Here is a 15,045-nt window from a genome sequence, read left to right as displayed (position 1 = left end):
GCTTTAAGTTGACATTTGCTTTTACTGTTTAATATACCTGTTCAGAAATGTACGTGTCCATTAACTAGACTAAGAAAACTCTTCTCCATGTCTACTTGTTTCTATTCCAACAAAGAAATAACTAACTCCAGGAGTGCCAACTTTATTTGACCACTTAGAAGTGACAATGTTTTTTGTACATACCAGGAAGTGTACATAAAACATTCAGGCCATTAAATTAGTGCTAACTCATTTGCTTTGGGTCAGTGTAATGTGAGACCACTAAAAATTGTGCTGCGTCCAGTATTAGTTGAAATGCTGACTGGTGTCTTTTTAACTAACTACAAAACCTTGTCTGGCTTATCTTGACTGTGAGCAAGAGCTCCATTTTAATCAGTCTGTTATCACTCTGTAGGTCTGAGACCACTGAAATATTTTCCTTCTTAAAATGCTGGCAAGTCTGATTGGTACATGAAAGGAAATATATGCATTTCTAGGCTCAGAGCCTAATAACATGCTGTGAGGCTGGCTGTTTTTCTAATTATTTTTCTAGGTTGCTCGTGGTTTCTGCTTTCTAAGGAGGCAAATGTTCCAAGAACTGTCTGACATGTTTAAATTCACAGTAAATCTGCAATAATAACTGATGTTCACACAATGCCTCTGATCAAAAGATCCCTAAATATTCAACAATCAGCTAACATCACAGGCCCAATCCTGTAAGTTGCCGATTGCTTGTTAGCCCCTTGCAAGAGGCATTCACCCATTTGCAGGATACCTATTTGCAGGTAACCCTCAGCATTTAGTAAGACTGGGTTATATATCAACCCCCTAAGTGCTACTGTAATATAAGTGTGAGATAAGAATAAGAAGAATCATTTAATTCAGTACCAAAGTGCATTCACCTATGGGCTGACTTTGAAGTTTATATATCAATATTATATAATTTTATAAACAAAGTGAAGAAAACTGTATTCCCAGGGGAAATTGTAGGTAAGCAAAATGCAATTACCCAATAGGAAAAAGCCAGGCTACTTGGGCTAAATTACCCCTACTCTTTACCAAAAATGACACAGCATTTTTAATGACAGGAGACCAGGACCTTAGCTTTATATGTCCTCCATTAGCACGGTATCCTCTTAATACTGGAGCACTGCTTCAGTATTGACTCAGGTCCAGATCCATAAAGGGCCTTAGGTGCCTAACATTTAGGCACCACTGTCTTCCCCCATCCTTGCTCAGCTGCCACCTAACCCTTTTGATGCCTAAATTCTCACTGCAAAAGTTCCCTTGGTGCCTATGTTTCTGCATGAGCACTGCTGCCTCGGGCACAAGCCCAGAGACCTTTATCATGCCTAAGCTCAAGCACGATTCTCAAACCAGGTTGTAACAGGGTGGCTTGCCCTATTGACTGGAAAACCTGAAAGGAATCAGCTGATTTTTGTATAAAAGGAGTCAGATTTATGTGTTGAGAGGACCAGCTGGAGAAAGGCTGGATGGAAAAGACTGCAGGTTGCCAGAAGGCACCTATAGGTCCTGGAGTCAGCAGGGAGGCCTGGGAGATACCCTGAATAACTGGGGATGAGACTGGGAGATTCAGAAGGGAGGAAAGAGCCAGTTAGGCATTGGCCTAGAGAAAACAGCCATGTGGGTAGAGGGTTGTAACTAGCTGTGCATCACAGGATCCTGGGCTGGAACCCAGAGTTGAGGGTGAGGCTGGGTTCCCCCACTGGCCCCATGGAGGGAGTTACAAGCCTTTCAGAAGGGTAGTTGAGCTCAGCACGGGGCCTGCAGACAGAATTGAGGACTCTCTGAAGTAGAGCCCCAGAGAGGGCAGAAACTTTGTTCTGTTTCTGTTAAGGACATTTTGGACAATTGGGACCTGGAAGGGATAGACTAAAGATGGTGACCCCACCGGAGGACCAAGTTACCTGACAGAGAAAACACCACAGTGCTGAAGCAACTGCCAAAAGGGGGCACTATCCTGGCGTGAGAGCTGTGGCACCATGCCGGCCCACGAGAGAGTTCATAGTGGTGAGTAGACTAGCAGTGAGTTACACAGGTGAAGATAGATGTTGCCCCCACCTGCCGGGCCGGATCCACACTTAGCTCTACACCAAATAGCTGGCGAAGGAGGGTGCAGTGGCTTCTGTTATAACTTCTAGCCAGGGGTTAGGGAACTCACCTGGGATGTGGGAGCCCCCCAGTTCAATTCCCCCCTTTGCCTGATGAGAAGGGATTTGAACAGGGGTTTCCCGCCTCTCCTCCTCATCCCAGCACCCAGCTGCTTGGTCTGGAGTTAGGCATGTGCTGCCTCTGTTCTTGCAAGAAACAGCTTAGGCACATGACTCCAGGAAAGACTCCCTTTGTGGATCCCAAGCAGAGATAGGTATCTTCCTCCAGCCTAGACTTGGGCCACTAACTCTGAGAGGGTGCTGGGGCTTAGAACCCATCCCTCTCCTTGTCATCTGGTATTGTCTCATTTAGGCAGCTCCCCACCTAGTGTGCTGGCTTTTATAGATCCCATTCTCGGGTGACTCTCTCTCCCCTTGCATTACAGAGGGAGCCTAGGTGTCTAACCCAGCATTTGTGGCTTCCATTGGTTGGCTAGTCGTCTAGAAATTAGGTGTTGAAATGTTCAGTGCAGTGCAATCAGCTTTATTTGAAAAATACACTTTGGTGCATTCCGAGCACATGTGAAATAAATTGCTGATTACATCTGATTTCTCCTTTATAAGTACAATGATACATGGAAATAGCGGTAAGATCATATGTTGGTGTTGTAAAAGGTCATCTTCAGAGGAGAGGGAGGGTGGGTTGTTGAATATACGTCTGCACCCACACTTTGAAGAACAACAGTTACAATGCAGTAAGTAACCCTCCTTTCTTCTTTGAGTGGATGCAGATGTGCATTCTGCTCAGGTGACTCACAAGCAGTACTCTCAGGAGGTGGGAGTCAGAGTCCACTTAAACAGTGACTGCAGAACTGCCTTCCCAAAGTTTGCATCCAACCTAGATGCCATGGTATATGCATAATGTTTGGCAAAAGTATGTATGGAAGACCATGTAGCAGGCCTGCAGATGACCAGTATTGAAACATCACTAAGGCTATGTCTCCACTACCGCGGTAAGTTGACCTACACTATGCAACTCCAGCTACGTGAATAACACATTTGGAGTCAACGTACCTTATGTCGAGTTACCGTGGGGTCTACACCGCGGGGGGGTCGATGGGAGAAAATCTCCCATTGACTTACCTTACTCTTCTCATCAGGGGTAGAGTACAGGGATCAACTGGACAACAATCTGCAGTTGATTTGGCAGGTCTTTACTAGACCCGTTAAATTGACTGCCAGTGGATCGATCTCAGAGCATCGATCCCGTAGTGTAGACCTGCCTTAAGAAATGCAGTGGATGTCACTTGGGCTCTTGTGAAATGAGCCTATATTGACTGTGGGAATGTAGCCTGAGCTACTTCAAAAGCCATGATAATGCAGGAAGTTATCCATTGGGAAATTGTCTTTGTAGAGAATGGTGGAACATTCATTCAATCCACACAGGAGACAAAAAGCCAAGGTGATGAACAAAATGGTTTAGTCCTTTCCAGATAGGACACCAAGCACTGCTTCACCTCTAACGTATGGAGATATCACTCATCTTGATCTGAGTGCAATTTACGGAAGAATATAGACCCTGTCATTATTGCAGAAGGCCGTGTGGGGACCAAGACATCTTTACAGTCAGCTCTGGATGCAGCGCATGCTTCATCCAGACTTATGGCATACTGAAATGAAGTTGGTACCAGACCCCCAGACGTAGACTGCACTGGAATTGCCATTGGTACTGAAGATAGCACCTGCACTGGCAGTCTCCTCAGTATCAAACTGGAAGCTGACTGAAACCCAGGGCCCTTGGTATGAGGTAGTATAGAGGATAGCGCTGACACTGATAAGTTGGTCACCGGGTGCCAACAACGCCGAAGGCAAGACCACCATAGTCAAATGCTCTTGAATAAGTGGTGAGTCAGGAACAGGCAAGCCCAGCAAGTCCACTGCTTCCTGATACATTGGCAGTGTGGAGACTATTGGTGCCGACATCACTGTCATCAGTACCAGACTCAACGGACAACTTTGGAGCAGTACTGGAATCGATGGTACAGAGTCGGTTGACGACCTGGCTCTTTCCCACTTATTGGGAGACTCACATGCCAGTCTGCATTCCTCCTAGATGGGGAGGAAGAAGAATCTCTTCAGATTCTGGAGCAGTCTCAGGTTCGTTTTGTGGGTTCTCTTCTTTGGGGAACCAGAGAAAGGGGAATGATCCCTTTTCCTCCTGGGTGAATGAGTCCGGACATGGACCCCAAGTCCATACTGGTTCAGGAGCTCTCTGAAGGAACCTGAGGATCTGTGGCAGTCCCTGGAGCTGAAGTGGTCCTCAGGGCCTCCTCCATGAGGTGCTTCTTCAAACCCAAGTCCCTTGCCACCTACGATCTCTTCTTAAAGGACAAGCAAATAGAGCACCTTTCCTTAATGTGCTCTTCCGCAAGGCACAGTAAACATCAAGTGGGGGTCACTAGTAAATATAGCCACCCCACACAGTGCAAAATGTTTGAAACCCAGAGAAGGCATGACCCCGGACTAAACTCTAATACCTACATGACACTTATGGTACTACTAAACTAACTATTTACAGAAAAAAAAAAAAACCACTGAAACACTGTGAGGTGAACACCACACTGAATGCTCTGATTCAAGCTGCAGGCAGTGAGAAAAAACTGAGGTAGGTTAGGGCAGCACCAGCCTTATATAGCCACGGAGGGGCTTCTAGGGCCAGAGAACGCAACCACCGCCCTAATGGGTATTGCTAAGCACAGTTCTCTGGCTTTGGTGTACTAGGCACGTGCATACCTAGGTGAACTATGTATCTGCAACCACTCAAAGAAGAACTAGTAGGTCTTCTAAACGTAAATGTAAAATATTTCTGTCCACAAAAAATGCGAAGACCTTCTGCTTTTGTCTTCTTGTCCGTTCCAGAAGAAACTAGAATTTTAAAGGACAAAGTAAGTTCTCTACTGACAGAGCACTCATTATGTTGCCCAGAATCAGTATGAGGCAGGAGCTTGTTGTCTAGGTCCCTCCTTAATTACGAGGCAAGTAAATCAAGAATGACACTGACTTAAACATCTATACTTGAAATTCACTCTTACTCATTCTTGTCAGAATCCTGGCAATCTGATGCTCTGATTTTATCAATAATTACATGTGTTTAGCTTTAATTTTATGAATAGGCCTAGTGTGTTCAGAAGGACTATCTGTTTGCAGGACCAGAGCCCAGGACAGTAGTGGGATATGGAAACTTAAGGCATATACTGAACCTTATTTTTTCTTAGAAATAACCTAATTACTACTAATAATTATCGATTAATAATACTGCCTTCCATATGATCTTCCATCCCCAAATATGCCTACTCCACTTTCTGCAGCATCTGGGTTTCTTTTGCAGATCTCCCATCAAAATGCTGATTCCCTGCTTAACTTTGCATTGCTCAATAAGTCTGATAAAATCAAAAGCTAATGCTCCATGTTTGCACATTATTAAAGATAATGGCTACAGCTGGATTAAGACTTACTTACATTGCCAGTTTCCTGTTCTTTTTCAAACTATGTAACGAATGGACAAATTTAGGTCTCTGTGGCTTTAAATTTATCACTGTCCTTGAAAGAAATTCAAATGCTTTTATACATCTATACCTACAATATATACTGTATAACTTTGCTATTTTTCCTTCTTTCTTTCCTTCATCTTAATTAACAGCTATTCCTTGGCACCAGTTCCACAGTTGCTGTGAGCAGCCATTGGCAGAGTATGCCAATACCTACGCCTTCCCACTGGAGATTTTTTTTACAACATGCTTAAGCATGACCTTCGTCGAAAATGACAGAAACCCTGTGGGACCTCTTTCAGACCAATAACCATGGAGTCTAGAGGGGGTAAAATGTTATATTAAATTACATGATGCTTCCTTGAAGTATAGTCTGTCCCAATTCCACTCCCCTGACTCTTTCAAATGATTGTAACACTTCCCATGTGCTTACCTAAAAGTAAGTTTAATTTATGACCCGCGTTGCATTTTAAATGTTTAATTAAGTTAGTGGTTAGAACTGACTCATAAACCCATAAAAATGGAAAGTGGTAAAATAATTATTCACTGCACCTGCCCTCCAAATAATTAGCACCATTCATTACCCACAATCAGCAGTAATGGTGCTAAAAGTTAGCTATCCAAGCAGTTATAAAAATAAGGGCAGACCTTGCAAGCAAAGCTGGGAAAAAATCAACAAAAATCTTTTGCAAAAAAAGGACTTACATATTTCCTTTGCCATCATACACCCATCTGGTGCTGCCAATTCCTTCAAAATCTGAGGCCCAGTAATAAATGCATGCATTAATGTGCAAGATAAACAGCAGGTATCCAGTTGTTCGAATGACTCTGTAAAGGACAACATATTGCAAATCACTGCTGATATAATTCCTGGAAAACAGTTTGTTTTTATTTTCCCTTTAATATGGAACTCCCTGATTTTGATCAATAGCTGTATTAATACCGGCTATTACTTGCCACAATACAGCACCTTGACCGGTATTTGCTAGCTGTTTTTCCACTGTGCCATCTCCTGCCTCTGCCTTCCTCCAAAGGCCAAATGAATCACCTTCATAGAATAGTGAATTTACAGATTCAGACTAACACGGCTACCCCTCTGATACTTCATAGAGTAGTTGATGCAGGGTCATTCCTAAATTAGGTTTCTCTTAGGACTTCATAAACCATTGGTTTAACTGGTTATAAATGTTTATAGAAAGGTGAAACTGTATTAATGGGATTGTAGAGTATGAATCAATGTATTGTAGACTCTGCTGAAGACAGGCTCAGGGCTGGAGCAGAAATTATGTGTATTGAGAGCTGCACGAGGAAGCTTGCAAAATGCCTGTTCCTGCCAGTACTTTTGGTTCCTCAGTCTCTTGAGTCTCTTGAGCCAGCTCATCCCTCGCCCGCGCTGCTTCCCGCTGCCCCCATTGGCCCGGGACGGCGAACCGCGGCGAGTGGGGGCCGCAATCGGCCGAACCTGCCACATCAGCAGGTAAATAAACTGGCCCGGCCCGCTAGGGTGCTTACCCTGGTGAGCCGCGTGCCGAACGTTGCCGACCCCTGTATTAGGTTGTAATATATAGATAATATTCTCCCTTCCTTTTGAATGTAACTTCTGTGCCTAAATCTCATAAAATAGTTGGTTTGTAATGCAAGAATCCCAAGTCTATAATTTAAATGTAATTGTCTGAAATATAACAAGGTGTCATGGAAGGGATTCTTGCTCCCACGGCAGCAGCATACAAGAACCCATATAAGCCCCAGAGCTGCGTGGAGGAAATTTTTCCGGCTGCAGGCATTACATACGGCTACCTGTGCTGCTCTACAATCCACACTTGGTATAAGGCAAATGACATTGCACAACTGGGGGCGAGGGGGTGGGGCTGATTAAGTTGGGAGCAGCATTATGGGCATTCTTAGCCACAGTGCAGCCCATAGGGTAGTGCTGTTATTTAGGAGCTGTTTTGCTTCCTAGAACAGCCTGCAATAAAGAAGGCACAAAGTCGCCACTCTCCAAGGTCTATGCTGCATTGATTCTCACCCCATGTTCAGCTAAGAGAGTGATTGGAGGAAGATTCTGTACATAGCAAAGGCAAGGTGAAAGCAATGCATAAAGAAAAACATTCAAACAACCTTGGTATCATGACTGCTGCTATGTGCCAGAAAACTACCACACAGAATCTCACTTCAGCCATAAGCAAAGGAAGTCTCCAGTAATGATCCCATTAAATAAACCCTTTATGGGTCTTCAGATTCTGTCTGGTGTGGTGACATGTGCCCCAGATAATAATAATAATAAAAAATAATATATGGAGATATACCTATCTCATAGAACTGGAAGGGACCTCGAAAGGTCATTGAGTCCAGCCCCCTGCCTTCACTAGCAGGACCAAGTACTGATTTTGCCCCAGATCCCTAAGTGGCCCCCTCAAGGACTGAACTCACAACCCTGGGTTTAGCAGGCCAATCAAACTGAACGGAATGGGATAACTCGTATGAATAAAATTACCCATATACATTAGTGTTTGTAGGGTCAGGGCCTATAATGAAGAGAGACAGTTAAAAAATAACCGAGAGGAGTCGTTTGGGGTTTAGCATAGTCAACACTGTGCTTGACTGACAACCTGGGAGACAGAATGCAACCCCCACAACCAAAAAGGCTTTGTCTGGACTGGTGGGAAAAAGGGCAATGGCTCCTTTAAGGGTCCCCCCACCCTTGGGGTTGGGAGTTGGGGTGACCAGTAGTGGAGAAAAGGTATCATCTGAGCCAGTGGATAGGCTGGTGGGGCTTAAGTAAGCCATTAACCCCTGCATACCTGTGGGAGGGTACCCTGTCCCCCCTTTCATGCCTGGATTAACAGCTCTTCTCTCCCCTTTTTGGTCTGTTGTAGTCATTGCATTAGTTGCCTTTTTTGAGACTGTGAAAAGTCATGCCTGGCATCTTGTCTTTCTTCCCGCATGTTCAGGACAATGATTGAAATTCTGTGCCAACCTTTGCATACTGTAAGTCTACCCCTCACATACCTGTAGATGTATGCTTTATCCAGGATAGCTTCCAACCGGTCATTGAACTCAAAGAAGGCCATATGCTAGACGGAAACCAAATAAAAGCAATCGAACCATTGTCCTTATAACATATATTTTTCTAATGGGACTAACATTGGTACACATACATATTTTGAAAATAATGTATTTTTCACTTGTATGACATTCCTTAAACATCTAGTTTAAAGGTGAACTGTGAAGCTAAAATGAGAAATTGAGCTCAGCATAGATTTTGGGTGGTGTTTGTCCCTATTAGCTATGTTATGGATGATGTCTTGTCATTAGGGGAGTCATTTCAGTAAAATTTGGAGCAGGGCAAAGTTATGTCGGCATATAGAATATTACAAGATATAATCACGTATAAAGTTGGTGGAGGCAAAAAGTGGCGCATACAGACCTATGAAAAGTCTGGGGGTGGGGGCAAACCAACGTATGGGAGGGGCAACTGACCTCTTTGTCCCATAGCAAATGACGTGCCTGCTTGCCATTTACTGTGATGACTGATGATGTTGATGAATGACTTTTTACTCAGTTAAAATTGTACTTGCTTGGGCTGAACATAATTTTGCCAAAGTAAATTAATCATTTAAAAAAATCCTTTCCCCTATTCTTGAAATCCCTGTCATTTCCTAGTTTGTTGAGGGTATCCCGGACTGTAAAAATTCATCATGAGACCTCAAGTGATGTTAAAGGTTAGTTAATCTACTCCTGTGTTGAATTCCTCCCACATTAACTATTTTTACTTTAGTTTTGCTATACGCCTTTAACATTAACAGGTACTTTTTGCTGTTTTCTGTCTAGCACAAATTTACTTGCCTGATATTATATAGCATTTTGCTTTACATTCTTCCTTACCATTTTGGTTCTGTGTTGCCAGTCAGGACATTAAAAATCAATCAAACCAATGCCACCCCTTCTCACCAGCCCAAATTTCTTAAGTCAGTACAGAGCTACTAAATATAATAAGGGAAGCTATTTCCTTAGGTAAATCTGTAGCATAAGTTTGCATCTAAAATAGACTTCCAGAAAGGGTTTTGCCACTATAACAGATGCCATTCCCATTGTGCAGTGCTTAGATAATGTGAAAAGTGCTTTGTACATGTAACAAAGAGAGAGATTTTGACATTGACTAATTCAGCAGGGAGTTTTTCAAGGGCAGGAATAGTAAAATGCCAGGGCCAAAGGATGGCAGTTAGCCACTAGCCTGAGTTGGGGTGGGAGGTGGGTGGGTATGTGGAGCTCCACTGCCTTATTTGGCAGCTCAAAAAAAAATTGGGCTGATGCAGGGGGCTGTGCAGGCTGCACCTTCCCATGATACAGCTGACCTGTTCTGCAAGGTGATGTAGAGATGGGGCAGAGTTATAATCTGTCTCTTTCCCACCCCCTCCATACTGGGTGCTGTACATTTCTTGCACTTGATAAGAAAAATATGCTTATGTTTATTAAATGGGCAGTGTAAGATATATGCTGTCCTTAACCATCCACTCCCTTGCTTTTAAGTGGTTGAATTTTGTAAGTAGTGTGATAGGTAAACAGTAAGTACATTATTCTCATTTAGCAATCTTAACTGGTTTTTTACATGTTTTTTTTGCAAATAGGGTATTTAAAACAATTTCAATTTAAACTAGTAGAAACAAACTAGTCTAGATCACAGAAATATTGTTTACAAGTCAGAAAGTAAATATAAATAAAATCAGCTGAAAAATAACCAGAACAATTATCCTATTATTAAAACAACATATTTTACTTATTTATTTGGTGGTAGTTTGATTATGTAGCTTAGATTCTTAGAAAGAGGAAACATTCACAAAATCAAAAACTAAAGACTCCCAAATATTTATACTAAATCTTCAATAGTTTTTAAACTTTTCATATTTTCCAGTGGACGAGCAGTCATAATAAATTCTCTGGTCTTACCTTTAACAGCTTGTTTGCTCTAAACACTGGGTTAAACCCAAAGATGAAGTATAAAACATCAGCTGGTATTACTGATGCCGCATCAAGCTGTTGAAGAGCACAGTTCAATTAAGACTTGACAATGACTATAACTTGTTTACATTCTGTAGTGAACATGGCTAGATTTAATAATCATTGCACATGAAAGTTGAACAGTCAACATACAGTGTCCATCTATTTCTGAGTAACTGACAAGCAACACCATCTCTAGGAAAACACCAGGAGCTTTCTTCTGCCCTTACTTCTCATGTCTCAGATCAACATGTCTCAGATTCTCATATAGTTACTGAGGATTATTGACAATGTCTTGGATATTTAACTGTAGCATTGCTCTTAATAATTAAATGATGTAGGCTCAGTTATGGTGCCGATGAACCTGAAACATGATGAGGGTTTAGGAGAGGGGGTGAGGGCTCACCTCACAATCATTTCTGAGAAGTATTATGATTTTCAAAGCCATAATACCTCCAGGGACCTGTGGGGAGCACGAGGAAGGGCACCCCCTGCTATAACTATACAACAGATGTAGGCAACGCTTCCTTCAAGGCAACCATTCTCTTCTATCCCATTCAGGATCTTTTATTGCCCGCATTATCATAGTTTCAGTGTGCCTTCCAATAAGTGTATTTTTCACATGCGGTTCCCTCTTTTTCTTCCTGATTCTTTCCAAGTGGAAACTCTGCTTTGGGGAGAGAAAGGAAGCTGTACCAACCAGGTCAGGGGTCTCAAACTCAATTTACCTTAGGGCCAGTGCCAGTTCTCAAATCCTCCCAGAGGGCCAATGTCACTCATGCCACCCAGAACCCGCCCCCCAAAAACTCCACCCCCCACCTGCCTAAGGCTCTGGGATGGAGTTTGGGTGGGGGAGGAGGTCTGGGGTAGAGGATTGGGGTGCAGGCTCTGGGAGGGAGTTTGGGTGCAGAAGGGGTAAGAAGTTGGGCTCTGAGAGGGAGTTTGGGGGCGGGAGGGGGTCTGGGGTGCAGCTCTGGGATGGAGTTTGGGGGCTGGGGATGCAGGCTCTGGGAGGGAGTTTGGGGACAGGAGGGGGTGTGTGGGAAGGGGGTGCAGGCTCTGGGAGGGAGTTTGGGGTCTTGAGGGTTTGGGGAAGGGGTGTAGGCTCTGGGAGGGAGTTTGGGGGCTGGGTGTGTGTGGGGATGGGGCACAGGCTCTGGGAGGGACTTTTGGGGTGGGAGAGGATGTGTGGGAAGGGGAAGGGGTCCAGGCTCTGGAAGGGAGTTTGGGGGCGGAAGGGGGTATGGGAGGAGGGGGTCGGGATGCAGGCTTTGGGAGGGGGTTGGGGGTGCGGTGCATACCTGGGGCTCCAAGGCAGGGCGGGCCAGGGGTCCTCCACGTGCCACTGCCCCCCGCAGCATCCCATTGGCCGCAGGGGCACTTGGGGTGGGGGCAGCGTGTGGAGGCACAGCCCTGCCCCACCCCTATGCCTCAGGGAGGGGCCGGCAGCCACTGGAATGAGCAGGCAGATGCTGCTCAGCTCCACTGCACTGCCGGGGCCCCTGAGGGGGGAGCACCCGGGGGCTGCAGGTGGGGTCAAGGGAGAGACTCAGCCCCAAAACTGTTGGAGTCCCGCGGGCCACACTGGGGAGGCTTGCAGGCCACAGATGGCCCATGGGCCAGGAGTTTGAGACCCCTGAACCAGGTGCTGTGTCTTAAAAGGAGCCGCTCCTGGAAGTGGCTCCTGGCTTAGACCCTACTCTGTTGCTGCTGTGGTGAGGGAGCAAAAGGGGCTCATGGAGGTCAGAACTCTGCCTTCAACCTCCCCCAAAATGCTTCCACCCTGAGAAATGCCGTTAACCACTAGCTATTGACTCCATCCTTTTTCTTCCCCGTGCTGAGAGATGGATTGTACCTGACTCCTGAAAAAAAAAGTACTGACTGGGGAAGGAGTTTCCCCTGGCCACTGTCTCTCCTCTAATGCACCCACAGAAGGAAAGGCAAAATTTAGACACATACATTTTAATATGCAGTGACAGTTAGTCAGTATTTAATTAAATGATTAAATTCCAAAATGTAGTGTAGCCCAGGCCTGGGAGCTGAAGAGAACCATCAACTCCCACTAACTTCAGTAAAAATCAAGGGCACTCATCACCTTGCAGGATCAAACCTAAGACACAGGTCCAATATACCCACTCCATCACTTTGCTTTCAGGTTGAATCCCTTCCCTGCTCCATTGTCTGTATTCGGTCTGTTTGGGCTCTGATCCTGCAAACACTTCTGCATCGCTTAACTTGAGGCATTCAAGCCCTGCCTTTGGAATTATGAGACTTCTTGTGTGCTTAAAGTGGAGCATGTACAAAGGTGTTTGCAGGAGCAGAGCCGTAGGTTGTAATTTCAGAGATGCTTGGGGACCTGTGGCTCAGTAACTTTCAGTACAGTGTCTTTTCACTCTTGCTGAGAAAATTACATTTCAGAGTAAAATGAAATAACTGCCCTAAAATAAAATGGGTCCTTGATTTTATCTAAGGCACTGAGCTTTAAAAGTTAGAAGGAGTTTTAGATTTACTTGCGTGGAGCCAAGGTGATATCTACTATTTAAGACCACGTGTTACTATCACAAGTACATACTAGTGTTTCTTAATTAAAGTTACCATTTGATTTTAAGCTGGGCACTGGCTTCTTTCTTTAACAAATCTCTACTGAGTCATAGTTTTGGAATCTAATGCATTCACAGAGTTATCTCCCATTGCAGTCAATGGGAATCATACAGCCAAAGGCAATATTTTATTAATGATAAACAATATTTATGAGCATGGCATTTGATTTAATTGGTGAGAAGCTAAAATGACAGTCAGTCACTGACCCTTAGTATTATTCCTTGGTCTACAAGGAATATTGGAGCATGGAACTCCAAGGCTAAAATTTAAAGCATTGAAGCAACTCTAAAGTAGCACACAACCTACTCACCCGAAACCTCAGAGATGTCTGGTAGTGTTTCTTCATTTCTACTTTGTCTGACTAAAATTATAAAGAAAGGGGGGAAAAAAGCATAGTTAAGAAAAATCTGCCAAAACCCTGTCCCTGAGAATGTTCAGGCCAGAGTTTGACCCTGCACCCATTAAAGTCAGTGGCAAAGCTCGGTGGTACAGGGCACATGCAGGGACTAGTTCTGAGTATCTCTGAGAGGGATCAGGCCTTTGAAAGCTAAATAAATGCACTATCATTAGCATTATAACAATCAACACTGAATTCATTAATAATGATTAGACATTTATTTTCAAATGGCTCACCATGGGAACTGACGGTAATACCTTATTAGGAAAGGCTAATCAGAAGTCTCTAAAGGACTGTATCTATTATTATACTTACTGTATTTATATCAGAGGTGTTTTTTAAAATAACTTTAGAATCATAAGGGCTTTTTTCATACCAAGGCAGAACTATTTTTTATCTTCCCTTATTATCACTTCACACCTTTAAGAGAAATGCAGGAGTTCAGATTAGATGATCATAATGATCCCTTCTGGTTTTAAAATCCATGAATTGTACAAACAGCTTCAAGTAAAAGAAAAGTGGTCTTCATTATGCTACACTTTTAACCTTATTCACAAAACTCAAGTTTACTGGGATTTAAGAAGGGTTGTGAATGACTAACTTGGCATGGAAAAGTATATTTCTTTGCACTACAATTAATATAGACAGACATTGTCTATTTGAGACCTGAAAGTAGAGTTTAAGTAATAGCCTATAGCACAGAAGGTGCAGTGTAGTATACAAAAACACTGAGTTAAAGCTGGTTCCAAGTTACAGGTGGAAATACCAGTCTGAGTGTATGTCTACATTGCAAATGGAAGTGTGATTGCAACTTATGTGGGCATACACAAGCTAGCTTTAATTTAGTGTGGCTAAAAATAACAGTGCTGATGAGAGGGGGGGGGGGGGTTATACAAACCAATATACACCCCTCACTATGTACTCATGTTCCTAGTCTGTGCCGAGGTCTGTGCCATTGTGTCTTTTCTGCTATTTTTAGCTGCAATAGCTAGATTAAAACTAGCTTGTGGATACCTATCCAAGTCGCAATTACATCTCCAGTTGCAATGTAGACATATCCTTGGTTTTGAATTTTCTTGTTGCTGTGCACTTGTGATATCTGATGTCATCTAAGCTCATTTTTGCATGTTAATTTCATTTGTTTATTAAACTTGCTACTGAAACAAAGTAATCATGCAAGGGGGAGAAGGGACCAACCAAAATCTCAGATCCAAATGCCTCTGAAAAAGGGAAAAGTCCACATTTGGGTCTGAAATTTGAAGGCAGGTCCCATGTTTACTGGAAGGTGATGCTCCAAGACTGGGATTGGGAACATGTGCAGGAAAATCAGCAGTAACTATTCAGTAGATTCAAAATTTCTAGAGGGGTAGAGCACAGGAAAGTTTGCTTGTGTTCAGTTCACTTTCAGATA

General features: G+C 43.6%; 1 protein-coding gene across 1 annotated transcript in view; it reads right to left on the bottom strand.

The window, feature by feature from the left end:
* CNGB3 (cyclic nucleotide gated channel subunit beta 3) overlaps positions 1-15,045 on the bottom strand; it is a 118,473-nt gene that overhangs the window by 33,930 nt on the left and 69,498 nt on the right. Inside the window, exons 7-10 of the mRNA XM_054017097.1 lie at positions 13,548-13,598; positions 10,586-10,672; positions 8,648-8,712; positions 6,344-6,466 (exon numbers count right to left, since the gene is read on the bottom strand). Of these exons, the coding sequence (XP_053873072.1) occupies positions 6,344-6,466; positions 8,648-8,712; positions 10,586-10,672; positions 13,548-13,598 (326 nt within the window). The remainder of the gene's footprint in view (positions 1-6,343; positions 6,467-8,647; positions 8,713-10,585; positions 10,673-13,547; positions 13,599-15,045) is intronic.

The sequence above is a fragment of the Malaclemys terrapin genome, chromosome 2 (assembly GCF_027887155.1).
Source record: "Malaclemys terrapin pileata isolate rMalTer1 chromosome 2, rMalTer1.hap1, whole genome shotgun sequence".
NCBI lineage: Eukaryota > Metazoa > Chordata > Testudines > Emydidae > Malaclemys > Malaclemys terrapin.
This window is presented reverse-complemented; position numbering and strand designations above follow the sequence as displayed.